The following is a 21,880-nucleotide window of genomic DNA, read 5'->3' on the forward strand; positions in this document are numbered from 1 at the left end:
CTGCCGTCCCCTTCTTCTTTTGCCATCTATTGTTCCCAGCATTAGGCTCTTCTCTAGGGAGTCCTTCTTTCTCATTAGGTGGCCAAAGTATTTGAGTTTCATCTTCAGGATCTGGCCTTCTCAAGAGCAGTCAGGGTTGATCTCCTCTAGGACTGACCGGTTTGATCGCCTTGTGGTCCAAGGGACTCACAGGAGTCTCCTCCAGCACCACCATTCAAAGGCCTCAATCCTTTTGAATTCAGCCTTCCTTATGGTCCAGCTTTCACAGCCATACATTGCAACTGGGAAAACCATAGCCTTGACTATACGCACTTTTGTTGGCAGGGTGATGTCTCTGCTTTTTAGTATGCTGTCTAGATTCGCCATAGCTTTCCTCCCCAGGAGCAAGCGTCTTTTAATTTCTTGGCTGCAGTCCCCACCTGCGGTGATCTTGTAGCCCAGGAAAATAAAATCTGCCACTAAAGTTTACAGAGTATGTTGATATAGGAGGGAGTGGACCAAGTATGGTTTGTCTGATCATATGACTTGAGAAGAGGAAGTTGTGTAACATAAAACAAATATATGCAAGACCATAGTAAAGGTGACAGAGTTCTTACAGGCTCCAACGACATGCGAAAAAAGGCTTCCAAATTAAGATCCTTGTAAGCTGAGTCACCACCCATGTTCTTGTGCCAGTTCGCATGGGGTTGATTCAGCAGTGTTGGCTAAGCCCTTGTTGGGCAATGGGTGCCCATGGGTCTGCCTGTAGGCATCAGACCTTCCTCCTCCAGAATGTGTCTGAAGGTTGCCAGGGGCACAGCTGCATCTCCACAGCCTTGGAGGTGTGACCTGGAGACACTAACTCGGGGGCAGTCCTCTTTCTCTCCCTTGCAAAAATGCCCCAGCGGCCACATTCCATCCCAATTCAGAAGGAAATGAGCCAGGCTGTGTTGCTGCCACTTGAATAATCTCACAAAATTGGGGAGCCAGCAAATTGCAACTTGGGTTTAGAGGCAGATTGTGGACTGACTGCAGGAATTTAGGCTGGTTGCAAATGAGGCGTTTACTTTGCATTCACCCCTGCTGCATTTGTGAAAATTTACAGGTGGTCTAGATGAGGACTTCTTCCATTGGTAGCTCCCCTTTCCAGTCCCACTACTCTTGATTTTTCTTCTTACTAGAAAAAATGTGTCAAGGGGGAAACAGTAGGATCACTGCCATGCGATGCCTTTTGAGTCTTAGTGCTAGGAACCACTGTTTGCAAAAACTGTTGGATAACTTAAGCTAGTGAGCACTTTGCAGTCAGACAGAGGGTTATATAACAAGTCAAGGTTAGAAATAGAAAAGAGACAGGAAGAAAAATGAAGAAATACGGGTCAGGTCATTGGCACAGAAATGAGAATGTGTGTCTAAAGTATGAAAAACAGGACCAAGGGGAAGAAGCTTAAAAGAAGAGAAAGCTTGAGATGTTTTTGAGAAATTCCAGCTGAAAGGGAGAAAGAAGGTGAAATCCCAGGAATGGATACAGAAAAAGAAAGTTCGTAAATAAGAAAGAGGCCAAATAGTATCTGTCTACCAAACTGGAAGGAGCGTAATGAAGAAGAAGGACAGCAGTAATTGCGTAAAGTGAAGTTAAATCAAGGAAAAGGAAACAGAAAACTGAGCATGTGATTTAGTCACTTTGATCATTCAAACCACGGTGAACAGTTTCAGTGGAAGAACAAGAATTAAAATCAGAATGTAAGGCATCAAATAATATGGTAGCAGAAATAAGAACAAGATGTTCAAAAGTGAAAAGTCAAAGGGAAATAGGATAATTATTATTGAATGAAAGAAGGTCAAGAAAAGGTCACTTTAAAGAGTGGGAGAAGCAATCGCACATATAGCAAAGAATGAGAGTAGGAGGTTGGAAATATGCTGTGGAGAAGGAAGTAGGAGCAAGAGATATTAATGAAAAGGGCAAAAGAGAAACACAGAGCGGTTAAATAAAGAAGTAAAGTAAGAAAATTAAGAAGAAGGGGGAAAGAGGAAACCAGAAAGGGAACATTACAGTGAAGAATGGAGAAAAGAGAAGGGCAGATAGGCAGATTTTTTCCTCACATAAAAATCAGTCCAGGGGAAAGTGAGATGGAGCCCAAAGCTTGGAGGAATGAATTAAAGGGAGAAGATGCAAAGGGAAGACAAGTCAGACAGTACAGAGAATCTACCCCTTTAGAATATAGACTCTGGTGCTCCCTTCTTTTTCATGGGTTGACAACTCCTTCTTAACCAGCAGAATACGCACTGGGCACTTCAGAAAAGAAGGTGGACAGTCTATCAAGGTGTTTTCTGATACTGCAACCTGTAATTTTGTGCAGCTATAATTGTTTGAATCTATGTGGCGATTGAGGTGGAGGTGATGGAGAGAAGGGGGAGCGATGTGGGAGTCTGCGCCCAAAAAGCGAGGAGGCGTTTGGGGTGGGGGCAACTTTTCTCATGGGTGAGTCATGGAGTATTTGGGCGTGTGGTTGAAAGGGGGGACTGTGTGAGCCTCATGTTGGGAGGTGCTACATTTGGTGTTCGTTCGGGGGGGGGGAAGAGTGGGTGTAAGTGCTGTGAGTGTAAGAATGTGTACGTGGATAATTTGGGCCTGGCACCTATGACAGTGTGTGAGCGTAACAAATGGTTGTGGTGGGCTACAAGTCCTGGGTCTGAGCTAAGGGGGATCTGGATTTGCCGCATGTCACAGAGCTTGCTAGATTAGTCACTTTCAAGGCTTGGGAGCACCCATAGAGACCAGGGGCTGTTCTGTTATTAATGCCATTACTATGTTGTTTTGTGGCGGAACTTCCCAATTTATCCCTAACCAGTTTTAAAATGGATTCCCTGGGAATTTAAAATAAATTCCTAATGAGCCTGAAATAAATCCAGGTTACTCCTAATCCATCTGCAGGGCACCCTCCTTTGCTTGGCAGCCCCTCCAACTCCCTGAAAACGCTCCACAGCGAGGCAGGGGACCCACTGAACGGGAGCTCAGACTGAGCCAAGGACTCCTGCCCAGGTCAGGTCTCTCTCTCTCTAGAGACCTGGGAGCCAGCTCCGTGTATGTGCGTGCAAAGCGTGGATTTCAGTCTGTCCAAATTAAAAATGTGTTTATTCCTAGCTGCTTGTCAGAGTGACTAAGGACTGCCTAAATAACAGAAAAAATAGGATGAGTCAGAATTGCCCTTTACGTTTTCATCTCCCCCAAGCATCAGAGATGGGGGAATCAAGCTGTCCATCCTGAGGGAGGATGGTGTCTGTTGGTAAGCCATTGCCCCAACTTGAGAACAGTGGCTTGTTTCCAACATTAGGCCAAGCTTAGAGTAGGCCCACTGACACAAAAGGGGCAAATTAGACTGATGTTGAACGCAAGAACATGTAGGCTGTGATCCAATATGTCGCCTGGGGAATGCCACAGTACTGACTTCGTTGGGGTTCAGCAGGCTGGAAGCATGCAGGACTGCCTCTGATGGGACCCATGAGGCCTCGTCCCTCGCAGCTGCAAGATGCTTGCGTCTCCAGTGAGGTGCGGTGCCAGCCGGGGGCAGGCTGATGCGCCCCAAACACCAGGCTTGACTAAGTCACCCCAGGGGCTGGAGCTAAGGTTGCCCTCTCTTGAAACAGAAAATCCGGTGTCTGAGCAAGATGTGGGGGTGGGGACTTTTGTGTCATTGGGTAGAGCTAAGTCCCGAGATGAGCCCGTTGTTGGAGGCAGGAGCAAAGTCCGGGAGTTTGCAACCAGGTTGGTGAGTAGAGCAGCAACTTATGGATCATCAAAGGAGAGGTCAAAGGAACACAGATGGGCATCACATTTGCGTATGCTTAAAATCCGCATGGGTGCATGTTTGGAAATGATTACTCTAATTGAAAAAGAAATACAGTGCATCTGATTGTATTTCTGGAAGCCTGGAACTGGGTGCCCAATATCCTGCTCAGATGATTGTCGACGGGCCATGTCAAGGCCCTGGTCCTCCCTTCTTAGGGTTCTTTATCTTGAAACCAAACTTGGACTGGACAGTCCTTCGAATAGAGGGTGCCTTGAAATAGAGGACTGTCCTTTGAGTGTTTCCAAATAGAGTCCTCTGTAAAGTAGGACACATGTCCATGCTCAAGCAGTTCTTAATTGCAAGTTGTGTCTGTGCACTTAGGGTATACAACTAAAAAGCCCTTTGTTTTGCTGGCAATACACTTGAAGACATAAATTCTGACCTGGAGAGCCAATTCCTCCCATGCATCACTTCTGAAGTGTTGTTAGTCTTTGCACAATGCATCTGAAGTGGGAGATTTTCCAAATCTTTTGTTAACTTAGAAACATAGAAACAGAGCGAGTCAGGAGGGGTCTCCCGGGCCATCTAGTCTGACCCCCAGCTCCAGCTGGCTCCGCTCACGACATGCCCGCCATGCGCATGTCATCTTATTGGCAGTTGCGTCAGCATCCACAACTGGAACATTCTGCATTTGCATGCTCCAGGTCTTTCCTGGAGGTGAGGGGGTGGGAATGGCCACGGGTTTCTGCAATCCCAGTGCTGGCACTGTGGGCCCTCTTCCAGTGTCTTTCTTTCCCCACTTACTGCCCAGCTTCCTTCAGCATTAACCCTTCTTCTCTCGCTGCCTTAAGAGCTCTTTCACCTGCCGAAATCAGCAGGTAAAACTCATCACAGCACAGAGATCAGCAAAATCAACCTTGCTCACATTGCTCTTAAAAGCACACGAGCAGGAACTAGAAAAGTATTGGCCACCCCGGAGCCTGTATGCGTATTCACAGAAGGATGCAGGCTTTTGGTAAACAAAAATAAATACTTTCTCCCATCTCTTACAGGCTTTCTTTTTGCTTCTTTGCCTCAGCCAGAAGGTTTTTTTTTTTCCATTTTGCGAAGCTTAGTGCTTGCAAAAGGTAAAAAAAGAGCTAGGTGGGGAAGGACTTGGCCACACGAGGTTTGTACAGCAGTAGTATGCAGTAGTATGAGCGACAGGAAATTTGTGGTCTTGCGTTGTACCGTGGTTTGAAGACTGCTGGTGTGGGTGTGGCTATTTACAAACACCAAGGAAAGGCTCCTGAGATCGTCACAGAAACACACGCATGCTTGTTCCTTTTTTCGTAAGCATCAAACCATGAAAATATTTCTCCCCCGCTAAAGGTGCTTCCAAGCTGCGGCTTCCATTGTACGACTGCTTTGCCTCATTCACAGAATTTGCAGGGAGGGGGCAGTTTCGTTCCCCGCTATCTTCCACTTGGAACCCTCCCATCCCCCCCCCACCCCATTTCATTCGCTCTTGTTTCCTTCTGCAGAGAATGCATTATGGAAAAAAGTTGGGATAGGCTTGGTAGTGCATCGGAAACACCTTGAGCATCTTAACTGAGATGGGAACCTCTATGAATCCAGGAGATAATGTCCCCTTCCAGGACCCAGTGGGGGCTGGTTCCAACCTCCCCAGGATAGCCAACAACTTTCTGCCAGAATTCAGGGGTGCAGTCCGGGGGAGGGTGCCTTGTTGTGAGGCTAAATCTCATTTTCGGAAGCATCCCAGGATCACAGGACCCAACGAGCTACCTGTATGCTTTGTTTTAAAGGCAAATTGCAGCTTTTGCTTGCCCCACAAAAGATGCGAACGCCTCTGCTTGTAGAGAATCCAGGCCCAGACAGTGCTGTGAGCATGACCCAGGCAGTTCCCTGCCCAGACCAGCTGGCCTAGTGGTTGGAGTGCAGGACTGGGCCCAGGAGGTCCTGGTTCTAGTCCCTACTTTTAATATATATTTTAATTGTGCAGCCAGTGTGTTTCCAGGTTTTAATTGTAATTGTTGTTGTTTTATTTATTTGTTTCTGTGAGCCGTCCCGAGGCTATGTAGCAAGGGGACAGCCTATACAAACTTTAAATAAATAAATACTTAGCATGATGCTCCCTGGGTTCCCTTTGGCTAGTCACCAACTCAGTCGAACCTACATCGCCTGGTTGTTGTGAGGACAAAATGGAAAGGGGGGCAAAGGTTATCTGCCACATGGGGTTCCTTGCAGGGAAACAGGCATGAAACAAATTTGATAGGTAAATACACACTTCTCATATGAAATTAGGAAGCGGAATTATACTGAGGAAGATCCTTGATCCATTTAATTCAGAATAGTTGATATGGACCAGCAGTACCTCTCCAGGCTTCCAGGAATGATTGCACCTGGAGAAGCTGGGGACCGAACCTGAAACATTTGGCCTGCACCGCATATGTTCTGCCCCATCGCCCGTCCACGAGTGACTCTGGAGCCGTGGGGGAATTGGGGTCAAGACTGTGGCCTGTGTGGAGGGTGGTTTTAGCTCTCTACTCCGTGCTCTGATCCCAGCATGGTGCCAACTGGCAGCTTCAGGGGTTGCTCTTGGATATGTCCTATACTTGGAGGGGGTGTCCCAGTCTCAATTCTGACCCCCCCATGGCTGCTCCTTGAAAAGGAAAAAGACCCGTGCGCCATTCTCCTAGCACCTGCTTTTTTGGTATGCCATTTTGCCTGCTATGAATTTTTTTTAAGTGGCTTTCCAATATTGCATTTAAAATGTTATTTCTCTACTAACTGGATGTTGGCACACCCATCTCCCGAATATATGCACCTTTATATACTTTTTTTAAACTGGAGACAATAAAAATTCAGAAAAGTATGAGTGCTAAAGGTTTACTGAATGCCAGTTTGCATGCACATTTGAAAGTGTGAAAATAAAATGCAAACCAAATTAACTTCCCCATCCCTGTGTCACCCAATCTTCCTCCATCACTTGGGGCTCCCAGACGGAGGCATCTTTGTGCTCCTAATCAGAAGATGTTATGAAAATACTCTTGTCTTTCCCACCTTTACGGAATTACCATGGTAAAAAAGAGGCTGAAGAAACTGGGAAAAAGAAGAGGCTCTCAGATGCAAGACACTGTCTTCTGGACACCCTGTAAAAGTCCCAGAATGAGGCTGGCCAGTTGCACTTTCTCTCTTTCTGGCTCTGCATCGCATCTCTGGGGGCTGCAGCCAGCCAGATTTCGCTACCCAGATTCCCCACCCATCAAAAAAAAGAAAATGAGAAGGAAGGAGCATCCGTGGGTGGCTTCAGGCAGGTGGGGAGCTTTTGCAGCTGGCCAACTGAGTGTGGAGGGGATCTCAGCTTTGGTGGAGGGGGCGGCGGCAGTGAGGGGGGCGGTCTCCTGCCAGTGGGGGGGGCACTTTGGCAGCAGCTCGGGCCCTTTGGAAGCACTGTGCCAGGGGCCTGTTGGCATCCACACCAGCCACTAGGTAATAACGCATCTTGCGAAGGCTGTAGCCACCTCTCCAGTGGCTGCCACACCCCCAGCAAAATGCACAGTGGCTGTCATAACAACTGCAGAGGTGGACAAACAGCAAGCAAGGGGAGAGAGATGGCTAGAATCTGGTCCCCCAGTGCTTTCTGCTCATGCCTAGAAGCCAGGGTGGAGGCCTTGTTCCTCCAGAGGCTAGGCTGCCTTCTCGCAGAGTTTCCCGGCAGTCCATGGGGTTATAAACCCCGTAGTATTGATAACAACATTGGCACAGGATAGAGTTTAAGAGGTGCGATTCCTCTTGTAGTACCTGCTTCACATCTGATGTTTGGAGAAGCGCTCTCTGAATTCAAGCTCTGATGAGGAAGCACCTTTCTGCAGACAGGAAACTGCAGCTGTCGCCTGCGAAAGACTTCGCGGCGAAGTATTTTGGGCTGTCCCTGCTTCACAGCACATAGATGTGCTGCATGGTCTTTCACGGCACACGCCGTTCCCTGCTTGCAAGATGGGGACAGCACCGTTGGCCTACCTGACTGCGAGGGATGGACGGAGTCGGCGTTTGGTGTGGATGCCGTAACAGGGACAGCAAAGGAAAGAATGAGTGCTCACTATTTTGTTTTTGCAATAGGAAGTGGAATTTAAAAATAACCCAAGGAAAATGCTCTTCCTCTTTTTGAGCTGCAGATTAAAAAAAATAATAATAAATCACTATTTTAAGAATGGGGCTTAAAGAGAGGCGCCTTGCTGCAGAGTTGTTGAAGCTTCCGTAGGGGACCCCAAGGAAGGATTATAGCTTTGGGTGCACAGCACTTTGTGTGAATCTAATGTTCCCCTAGCCTTTCACACAGTGGCCAGCCAGTTGCTTCTGGAACCCTCTTGCCCATGCTCCCCAGCTGCTGGTGCACACAGGCATAATGCCTCTGGGGATAGCACAGCGCCATCAGGACTAGTAGCCCTATATAGCCTCTTTCACCAGTTCCCTTTTAAAGCCATCCAGTGCTTTTTGCTTCCCTTTTGTGGAATTGAGTTGCAGAGGTTAGCCAAGTGTTGTGTGAACAACTCTTTCTCTTGCTCTGTTCTGAATCTCCTACCATGCAGCTTCGTAGGATGATCCCAGCTTCTAGTGTCATGGGAGATATCATCATCATCATCAATATTTCATTTATATCTTGCCCTTCCCCACTCTTTTGAGGAACCCAAAGTGCCTTATACAGTCCTCCTGCATTCCATGATATCCCCACAACAACCCTGTGAGGTGGGCTAGGCTAGAGTGAGTTACTCAGCTTCATAGCTGAGCAGAGACTAGAACCCAGACCTCACAGGTTCCCAGTCCTTCACACTCAACACCACACTGGCACTCAGGGATCCACCCTCTCCTTTCTAATTGTGCAAACCTACCGGATCTCTTCTTACATTTTTCCCCCCTCGGCTAACCAGTCTCTTTCCTCATGGGGCAATTGCTCCAGCCCCTCGACCTTTTCAGTTGCCCTTTTCCAAATCAGCAGCTTCCTTTTCTGTGCAATGGCCAGAATATGGTCACAATATTGCCGTGTAATTTTGTGTGAGGCCAGGATCACCTTGGCAATTGTACTCCCTTTCCAAATTAGGCCTCACGTGGAATTTGCCAATTCCCTGGCGGCTGCACACTGAGCCAGCATTATATCCAGCTGCCCACTGTAACTCCAAGACCACACCGGACCGCCCCGCGCATCATCTTATGCTTCCTCCCAAAATGCGTTTGCCATTTTAACGCCTACTTTCCCGGTAGAAGGAACGGCCGGCATCCCACGGCAGGAGCTTTCCCACGTGAAGCACTGCTGACCCGCTATTCAGTTGGGCACGATCCACTGAGACGTTCTGCTCTGTATCAAAATGGATGGGAGCCGCACAAGAACTCTGCAGCGCGTCCGCGCACTTCCTGTTCTTTCAGACAGCCTTCGGCAAGGTCTTGCTGCATTGCCTTTGGTGTGGGGAGACTCGTTACTCTCATTTGAAAGCTCAAGAGGACTGCACAGCACAGGGGCATGCTGGCCCCTGGCAGTTTTTCCCGTCCCTCTCACCTTTCCTAAATCCCACCACAGTCCGTATGGAACAAAACGGATTCCTGTGAGAACGCAGCTCTGCCTGCAGTGGGTACGGATGTTTGCTTATTTCTTTCAAAACCCAGGAGCAGTTGCATGGGTTGGGGACTTCTGGTGCTATTCTTCGCAAGGTTAGGGTCTTCTCGAGCAATTCTAGGCCTAGCCAGAGGTATAAGCCACAAATAACATCAGTAGCACTCTCTTTCCTGAGCAGGTGCAGGCTGCAGCTGTGTTCAGACGGCATTCATTCCTTCATTCATTTATGGGCTCTCTGGGTGGCTTACAATAGAACAAAATAATACATATTCCATAACAATACGATAATACATTAGAGCAATACAATCAAGCAATACAATATTTAACTGTAAGCGATACAAAATCAAAACAAACCTTAATACAATGATATATTGCATAATGCAATGCATAATATCAATACATAATACAAGGAACACACAGGTTCTGTTCTAACTCTTCCTCCTCCAGCGTGTTTCAGAATTGCTTGCTTTGGAGGAGCTCTTAGCACAGGTGCTAGAGCATTCTAGGTTGTACGCTTGGCTCTCCGGGGATTCTAGCCTTGGTGGTTGCTGCCTAGGGACGCACCCAAAACCTCCTTCCCCGGAGATACACACCACGGGGAAGAGCAATTGTGAAGGACTGAGCTGTCTTTCAGGGCCTTTCCTTCAGATCTTCTCAGCAATGGCCCTCGGATGAACTTCCAAGGAAACCCAGAGTTCCTGGGAACAGAGTTTGAACGCCTCTGCCTTTAAGCTTATGTTTCCCGAAAAACACTCCTCTATACGGGGAACTAGGGATACGTCCTGATTATTCTTCCACTGTGCATTAGTCTTGCCTCATTCCTGCAATTTCACGGGGTGATAATGGTGGTGTCCAGATAGTGTTGTTGCCTTCCATTTATAACCTTTCTGAGTTTTATTCCTTCTCTTGTTTCCTTCCCCTCAAAATCGTAAGGAGACTTCTCACATATCCTGAGCCCAATCTGACCCACAGTGCTCCTTCTGCTGCATGCAGGAAACGCCAAACTGGACACGGACAGCAGTACCTTCCCACCCATATCCACCAGTTCTCAGTTTAGAGGAAAAGTCAGACTAGCTGCACAATATGTTGTTTGAGTGGTAGCATTTGCAACCTTTTGTCCCTGGAAGTACCCCTTGAACATCTTTCAGTCTGAGAGGTTCATGGGGGAGCTCTTGGAGGGACAAAACAGCACAGGGGCAAATACCTACAAAGCAAACATGCTGCAGCTTAAAACCTTTATTGCAAGCAGATAGACCTCATGGAGGAGGTGTTGCAACATTCTAGAATGCAAAGAAAGCCCATGTTAAAGGACCAGATGGTTGATGGGGGGGATGGGGGTAGCACCGTCCTGTGCAGAAACCCCAAGGCCTGGACTGGGAGCCCAAGTAGGCAGGATTGGGTCCACAGGCTTGAGTTCTGTACCTCTTTACCTTGCACCATGACCTATGCAAATATTTACTGCTGAAATAAGCAAAGTTCTTTTTTTTCCTTTGGGGAACAATACCCACAGCCCTTGCATACGGGACTCAGTACCATGAAAATAGGAGATCTTGAGATATCTGCTTATTAGAACTGCGATTGTCGGAGAGGCTACAGCAGAGGAGAAACCCTCACTTCCTCCCCACCATTAAGAAAAAAGTAGCAAACTGAGTGGGAGAAGTGTCACATCCTCACATGTTGTGTAGGTAGGACCACAACTGTGACGGAAGCAATTTTTTCTTTGCGGAAACATGTACATTTTATTAGCACCGTGTCAGTAACAGTTTGCCTCTTAAATGTCACTTGTGGCCGCTAATAAAGGCGCAGTGCGAGGTTGGGGTCAGAAGATTGATTTTAGATGCTCCTGAAAGTCCGGATCTGAGGAAGTGTCTGGCAAGTTGGAGGTTATGAGGAATCGTTCAGGATGGGGGGAGCCACAGGAGGAAGCCCCCCTTCCCGGTGTACTGGCGATCAGTTCCTGAAAGTTTCCCACTCACTTAGCTGCGACACTCATCTGGTCAGCCTCTGCCATGCAGCCTGCCCCAGTCCACAGCCCCCAGAAATGTTGGGCCACAGCACCCATCACTGGCCATACTGGCTGGGCGTAATGGGATGAGCTGGGTTGGTACAAAGGTGCTCAGCTTAGCCCAAGCTTGAGTTATGTGTTCCCACCTTCCCAAGCTGGACTGGGAAAGCTGAACCAAAGCAGAATTGATGCTGCAGGGTGCCCTGGGCACTCTGGTTCGGGTTCAACCCCCAATCTGGGACCTTTTCAATCCAAAGGGGTCAGGAATTCAGAGCCTTTGAAATTTGGTAGCATCCTGGACAGGACTGATCTTTTCCAGGTCAAGCTGCTCAGTCCCTCAAACCCCAGACTTGGATCCTGTTCGGAACGGGCTCCACTTCGGGGCTTCCAACACGTTTTCTACCTCGACTGCTTGCTAGTCCTTTCTAAGCAGAGATTTGGTGGGTTGAGCTTCATGTAGATGTTGCAGAACCCTAAAGGATGCCTGAAGGAGCGTCTCCTTCCATATGCGCCTGCCCGCCCCTTAAGATCTGGGACAGGGGCCTTCTCTGGGTGCCCTCCCTGAAGGAGATTAGGAGGGTGACCACCCGAAGAAGGGCCTTTCTTGCAGTGGCACCCCAATTGTGGAATTCGCTCCCCAGAGAGGTTTGCCTGGTACCGTCACTTTGTACTTTTCGGCACCAGGCCAAAACCTTTTTATTTTCCCAATGTTTTAAGACCTGACTGTTTTAATTGGGGTTTTATTATTAGTTGAATTTTAAGATGCTGTGTTTAAAACTGTTTACATTTTGTATTGTTAAACCATCCTGAGACTTCAGTAATGGGACAGTCCAGAAAAGTTTTAAATAAATAAATATTGAGTTTTATGCCTTTTTACTGTATCTGTACTTATTTTCTTGTTTTTATTTATTGTTGTTAGCCTCCCAGGGAGCTTCAGCTAACTGGCCATATATAAATGGAAATTATAATAACAAGAAGAAAAAATAATCTTCATCAGCTTTACAGAAAGACCTGCTTCTGGTGGAAATGATAACTGGTTTGTTGAGTCTGAGATAAACTGTTTCTCCCTGGCATTGGGAAAAGAAACTCCTGGAGCCCAGTTATTGTGCGTGTTTGTGAGTTTATTTCTCTGCACATGTGCAAAATACACAGGAGTGCATATACAGATGTTGGTCAGGCTCTCTGCAGTTTTGGGCCCTCTTTGGCCACGGGTAAGGGACGGTCGTGATAAACAACTGCTCTTCAGATGTTATCACTGGCCAGGAAGGGGTTGCTATTGGGTTGCCCCAGACTCCTGGCAGCGAGCTTCCTTGTGGTCTCTCTCGCTCTCTGTCTTGCCCTGAGTGCAAAGCTCCTTCATTTTCCTGCTTCTCTCTGTCTCTGCAGTACCGGAGGAGCAGCTGTTGGCCATCGAGGAATACGACCTCAACGTCGTGAGACTCTGCTTCCAGGCCTTCATTTGCGACGAACATGGCAACTGCACGATCCCTCTTCATCCAGTCGTCTCCAACCCGATCTATGACAACCGTAAGTGTCCTCCAGTCACAGATGCGTTGCAGGGCACCCTGCCTGTCTCTTTGGGCCCCTAGGGAGTTATTCTTTGCAGAGGCACTTCCAGATGAGGTTTCCTTCAAGCATTACCAGTCAAAACTCTTCTGTCTTTCCATCTGAAATGGATTTTATTTCTGTTGGTGGCATTAAACACGATGGAGGGACCAGTGATAAATTACCAGTTGGAAGGTACGGGAAGGGTGCAGCCTTGCCTGGCAGAATTTCCTGAATCGTGCAAGATGGCGACACAATAGAAAGCCATATCTGAACAAAACTGGCGGAGGCCGAACTGACGCGGTTTGCCACATGCCAAGACTTGAGAGCTCTAAAATAGTTCATGGTGGGCCCTCTGATATCCCGTCTTCAGTCAAAGCAGAACAGTTTGCTGTTGTAACATAATATATGCACACCCATCCGCACCCGGGGTGCGGACAACCATCAAGGCACGATTTCACCGCCACTGCTCTCATCCTCCCCACCAGCCATGAATCTTCTCGCCACCTTTGCTGCTGGACTCGGCCGGAAAGAGGAAGCACAAAACATTTCCAGCTGGTACTTATTCGGGGATCCAGGGGTGCAGCTTTGTTCTGGGTGTGCAGCACCAAGCCAGTTATCCAGGACTTGGAAACAGAGGGGTTCTTCCCAGCACTGGCTCAGTCCCTCACCCCCTGCAACCCACCGGTTCCCTCCAGGCTTAGATCAGAAACGGCAGGGGATTCCACCTTGAATGTTATTGAATGAACAGGCTGAGTTGCTGTATACTAAGTTGGACCATTTTAGCTTCCGGCAGGAAGTTTTCCCATCTGAAGTGGAGATCCTGGGGTCAGACATGGGGCCTTTTGTGTGTTGCAGCCTCTGTACTGTTAGTGATGGCCTTTCCTGGGAGAACTCCCAGAATTCTTCCCAGACAGCATGCAGACGTTCTGTGGGCCACACGAGGCCTGTGGACATAGCAGTCCTGCCTTCCCGCTTTGCATGCATTGTGCATTGTTTCTGCAGGACTCGGAGTAACGTGGAGTAGAATTTTTATCTTGCTCTTTTAAAGTGCTGCATCTAAACTCTGGATTCTCAGATTTGCTCAGTGGCATGTTCTTCTGTACCTCCAGTGTCCACATCAGTCCCACCCTCCGGGCATTTCCAGGCAAGGCATTTCTCGTGCCACCCGCCTGCCTCATTCCTGGAATTCTGTAGTGGGGTTCCGGTGCCGATGCCTCTGCTGCACGACCCTCCTGTGTCTTCCCACTGCTGCTTTGCCTTTTTTCCTTACCAGATAAATGCTGTTGAGGAGAAAAAGTTGAAATAGCTGCGGGATGCCTTTCGATGGTTAGCTCGGGGAGGTTGTGTTGGGAAGCACACCAGAAATCACTCCTTGAATCTTCACACTCCCAATTCAGAGGCCCTGTCAAAAGCCATTCTTTGGCCCCCAGCATATTTATTGATTCATTTCCATACTGCTTTCCATGAAGGTATCAAAATGGGGAGCTCAAAACACAAAGGCATAAACACAGTAGAACAGCACAATAAATGCAGAAGCGGCTGGATCATATAGCAGGGAACGCACGTGTGAAACGCGTTTCCAGAAAACACCTGGACATTACATCCACGGATTTCTGCCTAATGCCAGTTGGGAAAGTGTTCTGGCAAGTGGGAGCTGAACACAAAAATTCTGCAGCAAGAGGCGAACCTCAGGGACATGTGGCAGAGATGGGGCAGAGACGAAAAAGGCTGAGGCCGTTCCTAAGGTAACCTGATCCCACAAAACTGAACTGCCCCTGTGCTTAGCCAGAATCGACTCTATTAAAGAAAAGAGAATGATCCATCTCGATGGTTCCAGAGAAGGACGTTTAAAAGCAAAGGTGGACCTCCTTACATCCATTTTGAAAGTGGCCACATTCCTTGCTGCTAGGGCAGGAAAGAACCCAGAGGTTTTCAAGAGAACAAGGCCTCTTGGGAGTGGAGTGTGATTCCGTTTCCCTGAATGCCTTGCTGTGTTGCTGAATCATTTTGGGTGGGCTGCCACCACGGCAAATTCAGAAACCGCAACTTTCGCAGGAGGTGGGAGCTGTAGGTGGTAGATACCTGATGGGACAGCGTGGCTCCTGGACCTGTGGAATTGTCCATCCCTGGTGAACCTAAAGGAGCCCATTAGCAAATTGTGTGGATTATTCTGCCCTAGAAAAACCTTCCGTCCCATTTCCAGACCAGATTTCAGCACTTTGATTGCTGCAGCTTGTGCAGTCCTCCGCTTCACCCACCCTCCGGATAACATAAGTGCATTTCCTTCCCCCAAACCTATTTTTAAAGCATGAGTTTCGGTAACAGCTTCCCCCTCCCTGCTCACCCCATTTCCCCCTCACTCCCCAATCATTGTTTCCCTTTTTTCTCTAGGTGCCCCCAATTCAGCAGAACTGAGAATCTGCCGTGTGAACAAGAATTGCGGAAGTGTGAAAGGTGGAGATGAAATTTTCCTCCTCTGCGACAAGGTTCAGAAAGGTGATCGGCTTGTACCAGACTTCCTCCTTTGCTGGTGACGAACATCAAGGCCACTGCCAGTCGTCCGCACAAGAGTCTAAGTTCCCTTAATTGTCCCTCATGGAGTAAGGCAGGCTAAGATCCTGACCCAAGCATGAGACGGAAGTTAATGCTGCAGCAAAAGGGGCGTTTGGATGTCCTTGGGAGGTCCCTGATCCATTCCTGACATCAGGTCTTCTTTCAGTTGTGACAGAAGCTGAATTATTTTCTCCCCAGATCACTTTGAATGATCATAACTTCTTAGATGTCTTTAGCATCTTTCACACTCTGCTCCCATCATCCCAGGCTGCCAGCCTTGCTGTCTGGGGCTGTGGGAAAGCTGGCCAGAATTAACTTGTGGAGGGAGATGTTGTGAAATACATAGTAAGACCTTGATTTGGTCATTTACATGCTCAACCATTTTGGCTTGTTGGTTTCCCACGTTAACGCCAATGCTTTGTTTTTCTGGCTCTCAGATGACATTGAAGTGAGATTTTTCATGAATGACTGGGAAGCCAAGGGGGTCTTCTCACAAGCTGATGTGCATCGTCAAGTCGCCATCGTCTTTAGGACGCCTCCCTTTCACAAAGACATCTTTGAACCCGTGACTGTGAAGATGCAGCTGCGGAGACCCTCAGATCAAGAAGTCAGTGACCCTATGGACTTTAGATACCTACCTGAGGAAAAAGGTATGAGAACTCTGGAAAGCCACGTGGTCATAAATCCGCTAACACAAAATTAGCTAGTGCTGCCAAATCAGTGCTGACATGCACAAGGATAAAATTTGTTCCTCCACGCACGAGAATCAGATCTGGAACCACTTCCTTTTCTGTCTACTCTGCGATGTCACAGAGACAACTTCCTCTTCTGTTCCTATCAATTTACTCTATTTGACACAATCAAATGGCAAAGAAAGTTTAGTAAAGAAAAAAAGGCCTGTAACTCTCAGCATTCCCTGGACAGCCATGGGGCATGCTGGAAGTTGTAGGCCCCTTTTCTGTCTAAACATGCATAGAGTAAAGGGAGAAGAGATTTTTAGAGAAGAAAAATTAGTTTCCAGTATTTAGAATGGAAAGTTTAGCTTGTGTTGGAAAACACCAGCTGCTGGTCAGGCCTGAGGGTGTCATGACAAGGAATATATATAACTGAAGAGGAGCTGGCCTCTTCAGTTGTGTGAATTTCTTTGGGTTGTGTGAATGTGGTGGGAAGAGTGGTAGACAACCTACGGAAGGGATCCACTTTGATCACTGGCATCTCCTTGACAATTAAATACGGGAACAGAGCAGCTAGTGCAAAGGACCTCCACCTAGGATCTTGGAGGGCTGCTGCCAGTCAGAGTAGGCATTATTGGGTTAGATGGAAAAATAAATAATTCTGTAGAGGAGGTCTTCCTGTATCCTACCACATAGTTCAGGGGTGGACAAGATGTATGGAGCACCTGGTATGGTGCCAACTCTGAATTTAGCAGCAGTGGCCACAGAGAAGGTTTGTGGGTCAGGCTGGGTTTGGTTTTGAGGGGAAAGGGGCACTTGGTCAAATTAGGCTTATGATTCCAGATTGACTTTTCTAGCGTTCCGTAGCTGCAGCGCCATGGCTGGCTCACTTCTGCAGGTTCCCTAAGCCACACCCTACGGATGGTAGCTTGTGAGGGGGAAGGGTGTTATGGGATGGAACCCCCCCGCAACCTCACCCCTGGCATCATTGAACAGAACTCAGCATCTGGCCTCTGTGCTTCAGGAAGCATTCCCAGGACGCCGTGTGTGCGCACGGGGTGTATGTGTGACCAGCTTGACTGCTGACCCTGATGCCACCTTCCTTCTCTTCTTGCAGACCCATATGGCCATAAAGCGAAAAAACAGAGGCCGCCCACGGGCTTACAGAAACTCATGCAAGACTGCGGTAAGCATATTCTTCCCCCCTCCCGCCCTGGTCTTCTTAGGTTGAACAGCTTCATCATGCCTTCCTAGCAAAACACTCATCCTCGTGACTGCAGGGAAAACCCCCATGCCATGGAAACACCTCTGTAGGATCGTGGACAAGGAGACCCGAACTGCACAGCACCACTTGGAGGGGCAGTCTGCAAAGATGCCCCCGCCTGCCCTGGTTTGCTTGGTCACCCTAAGCCTAAATTGCAGGTGCTTGTTCCATTAGAAAACCTAACAAGCCTGTACCAAGAGCCCTGATTCGCCTAGACCTGTGCCACTCCCTGCCTCAGTTTTGATTTTCCCAGCCCCATTCTTAATTCTCTTATGCGACTGATAATATCTGGTAGCAACTGAACATACTTAATCCTTGTTGGGCTGTGTGGGGGGTTGCTGGTTTTCCGCTTTCATTCTTCCGCTCACCTCGGCGTTCCAGTGAGCATCCTCGCTATTGTATCTTGGGGCTCTTCAGTGGCTCCATTTCTGATGGCCCTCGTCCCTGATCTTTGAAATGAGAGGGTGTGATCGATGCTCCATTTGCTTTTAGTGAAATATGTGGGCTAAGCATATTTTTGCCTGGCAGGTCCATTTGAGAAGCCTAAAGCTGCTGCGTTCCAGACTTCTGCCAATGAGGGAAAGATAATTAAGAAAGGTAGAGTCTCCTTTCCTCTTTTCTCTTTTTAAAATTCCCCTTCCACTCATATCCACTTTCTTCTCTTTCTTCCTAACTCCTGCATATGGATGGTGTATTCTAAAAGAAAAAAATACTGTGTAAACAAGTGCTTTTTAAAAAGCTACAGCTCAACTTATTATCTATTTCTTCATCTGATTTCTGCCATCTGACTGTCAAATGCCTTCAGGGTGGTTTATAGATATAACACCAAACAATTAAAAATGATAAAGATCGTACACATATCAACATAAATGTTAAATTATGTTTATGATATTAGAAGCACTGAGAAGATAACCATCAAATTAATATAGCGGCTGATTTTAAATTGAATCCCTGGTTAAAGAGGCAGCGAAGATGCTGGGCCGGTTTCCCTGGGAAGGGCACGTCACAGATGGGGCCACTCACAGAGAAGGCTCTTTTCCCGGTGGCCATCCAGCGAAGAGTCTCCAAAGCGGATCTTACTGGTTGGGCAGAAGGGGAAGGCGCTTCTTCAGCTAGCCCAGCCCTAAGCTGCCTGGGTGGCCCCAGTTTGAATTGGGCCCAGAAATGGACAGACAGTCCACGCTGGTGCCACGGCACTGGGGTGATACGTCCAAAAGTGCCCAGTCCCAGTAAGGAGCCAGGGTGTTCTGCACAGACCAAAGTGTACCGACCAGCTTCAAAGGCAGCCCCACTTCGAAAAGATTGCCATAATCCTGGTGGAAGTTTTCCACTGCATGGGTAACTGTAGGAAGACTGTGTCAGAGCATGTTCAGGCATGTCAGCTGAGCAGTGGTAGCCCAAGGAATCGCTTTTCTGTCATTGAGGACTCTGGTCCTAAGCCCAGCTGAGCCTTGTGACCCAGAAGGTTTCGCTGCGTCTTTTTTCTCTCTGCACTGACGGCCAGTACAGGAGGGAAGGCAGAGGAGCTGCCAGACTTCGACTCCTGTTCCCCAAGGTGGAAAATACTATTCTGGGAACAAACTGAGAAAAGTCGCTTTGTGTCTCTGGCTCTGACAGAGAATTCCCGTGCGTTGTTCCTCTCTCCTTCCACATCTGGGAAGAGCAAAGGGGAAATTCATCCTGCAGGGGACCTCAGGGAGGGGGCATAGAGGAGGGCTTGATTTTTCAGGGCCCCCTCCAGTGCCCCACCCCCTCCTGGCAGCCTACCATAACCTCACTCCATGTCCCAGAATCCTCGTAAAAGTGCTAGGTCAACATTCCTTGCCTTTGCTAAGCAGTGTCATCTCCTCTTTACAGAACCAAACATGTATCACGCTCAAACTGAGGTTGTCATCCCGCCACAGAGGACCGTGGTGAACACCGCTCCGGTCCAGTCGTATTATCCCACTTCCATCAACAACATCAGTCCCAGTGGACGCCCAACTCCTCCTTTACAGATGACGGGCCCCATGAAGCAGGATGGAGCTCTCTCGGCATGCTGGCGTTCCTCACCTTCGACCCTCGGTGATTTCCTGCACCAAGGCAACTGCTTGGGAGATGCATTGCATCTCAACATGCAAAATGGCGGCTCTTCAATGGTGGAGCAGGAAAATAGCCTGAATTGGCCCAGTCAAAAGGACAGGAACTTCTACAGAGCTTTCCTCAATGCAGCCAATGGCCAAGGGACAGCATTATCATCAACACCATCACTGTCCATCTCTCATCAAGACATGCAGAGCGTCTCCAGCACAGTCCCCAGCCAGGCTGTTCCTCCTGCAAATGTGTCAATGCCCAACGGCATCTGCATGGAGATGGAAGACACCAGGTGTGCAAGCGTAAACCTGGAAAAGGCATCCTTCGCACAGGTTCTAAATCCAGGAGACAAGAGGCAGGTGCAGCCAGCACTGCTTCCCGTTACATCAATAGCTCCCACTTGCAGCTCGTCTTTGAATTCCATGTCCAGCGGTTTGGAGACAATTTCCTTCCATTATCTGGATAACTTCCATGAATTGAGACCACCAAGCAACTCTGCTTTTGAGAACCCAAACCATACATCCCATAACCAGTTCTTCAACCCATACAGCAGCCAAGATGAAGAGTTTCTCAACTCTTTCGAATACTGATGAAACCACGATAGAACGCTTCATAGACTATTACTCTGGTACCCAATTCCTATCAGTGGGAGAATTAGTTTTCCCCACGACTTCTGAAAAGAACTCTTATTTCATCTCAGGGAATCAGCATGTAGAGAAATTTAAACAATACCACAACAATTTTAGGATCACCGATAGAAGAACTCATTAGGGTCGAATAGTTTCTCAATTTTAATCTGCAAAAAGCAATATTGCAATTACTTGTGTTTATGTTCTTGCACTGCTGCAATAAGTTAGTGCAGAGACATTATTTAATTTTTAAATAGTCTTTTGCGGCATGTTCCATAACAGATGCTTGGCTAAAATGCTTTTAGCTGAAGCAACGAACACTGAAAAATTTTGTTTGTTTCCCGGCCTTTCCAGGGAAGACAGTTCCAGATGAAATAGACCCAAGGCAAGACAAACCAAATATATATATGCTATTTAAAGGTATAAAAAGTGTCACCCACTTCACAGCTATGATGCACAATTGGCATTTATGATTTAAAACTCTCAATATAAGACGATGCATTCGCACAGGAAGGTCTAGCAATTGCTTGCGTGTGTATGGTTCGTTGCATAAGTACCGATGTAAATTCTACAGCACTTTTTAAAAGTGAGTATTACTGCACAAGAAGTGAGCTAGTTATGCACATCCATTTTGGTGGAATTGCAGGTGAAAAGGAGCCCCTTTTAAAGCAGTGTTTAGTTCTGATCTGGTTGTGGGTTGGATAGTTGGGAGTGCACACCATACATTCTTACGAAAATGGTATTATTGCATGAATGTCTCAAAAGAGGCATTCTCTGCTCGCCTTTCAACAGGAATGCCTCTTTTAAAACGCCTCTTGCTACGCTGTGTGCAGAGCCCAAGTCTTGCCGCTTAAACCCAGACATGTCTGGACAAAGCCAAGCCAATCAAGAAAAGATTTATTAATACAGCTTTAAAAAGGGGCAGCCTAGCACAATTCTGCGCCCAAACATCACAAGCCAAAGTCTCTTGGCAGTTACGGAAAGCAGCAGGGTCTAATCATTCCCAGCAGGTCCCCGTCTGCTGAGTGGGTCTCACTCCCTTGAAAAAAGGCATAGTCTCTGTTACTCCTTGCAAAGAGACTCTTCATGTCCAGGGCAAGGTTAATGCAGCATCCTGCTTCTCCCAGAAGGCAAGAAAATAATTACACTTCTCCACATCTAAGAACAACCTCCTAGTTCTCTATTGAAGCCACTCTCATTCCCTCCAGAAGACCTTTTATGTCTACATCTACTCCCATTTCAACCCATACTCAGTCCAAATTGAGGCTTTCCAAAGCAGGTTGGTCGAAAGGTCGCCAGTTCGAATCTGCACAACGGGGTGAGTTCCCGTTGCTCCGTCCCAGCTCCTGCCCACCTTGCAGTTCGAAAGCATGCAAATGCAAGTGGATAGAAAGGTACCACTTCGGTGGGCAGCTAACAGCGTTCCGTGCACTTCGGTGTTTAGTCATGCCGGCCACATGGCCACAGAAACTGTGGACAAACGCTGGCTCCCTCGCCCAGGAAACAGATGAGCACTGCTCCCTAGAGTCAGGCATGACTGGACTTAATGTCAAGGGGAAACCTTTACTTTTAAAGCAGGGCACTATCCAGTATACCATGACAGTACATTATGCATTTTTCTTTACACTTTGATGAGCTGAACACTTAACATGTCAGAAATGCAAATTAATTCTTATCCAGCTTTCTGATTCCCCTTCTTGCTTACACAACTCCATTACATGATAAGCTTTGGAGGCGTCATCTGTTACAGATCTAT

The 21,880-nt window shown here is 47.7% G+C and overlaps 1 protein-coding gene across 1 annotated transcript in view; it reads left to right on the forward strand.

Moving 5' to 3' along the window:
* The window catches only part of REL (REL proto-oncogene, NF-kB subunit), a 64,003-nt gene extending 42,473 nt beyond the window's left edge, over window positions 1–21,530 (forward strand). Inside the window, exons 5-10 of the mRNA XM_044428663.1 lie at window positions 12,770–12,910; window positions 15,323–15,427; window positions 15,922–16,134; window positions 17,276–17,344; window positions 17,951–18,019; window positions 19,280–21,530. Of these exons, the coding sequence (XP_044284598.1) occupies window positions 12,770–12,910; window positions 15,323–15,427; window positions 15,922–16,134; window positions 17,276–17,344; window positions 17,951–18,019; window positions 19,280–20,085 (1,403 nt within the window). The 3' untranslated portion in view covers window positions 20,086–21,530. The remainder of the gene's footprint in view (window positions 1–12,769; window positions 12,911–15,322; window positions 15,428–15,921; window positions 16,135–17,275; window positions 17,345–17,950; window positions 18,020–19,279) is intronic.
* Window positions 21,531–21,880: the final 350 nt, after the last annotated feature.

This window comes from Varanus komodoensis, unplaced genomic scaffold (assembly GCF_004798865.1).
Source record: "Varanus komodoensis strain SLA01 unplaced genomic scaffold, ASM479886v1 scaffold2, whole genome shotgun sequence".
NCBI lineage: Eukaryota > Metazoa > Chordata > Lepidosauria > Squamata > Varanidae > Varanus > Varanus komodoensis.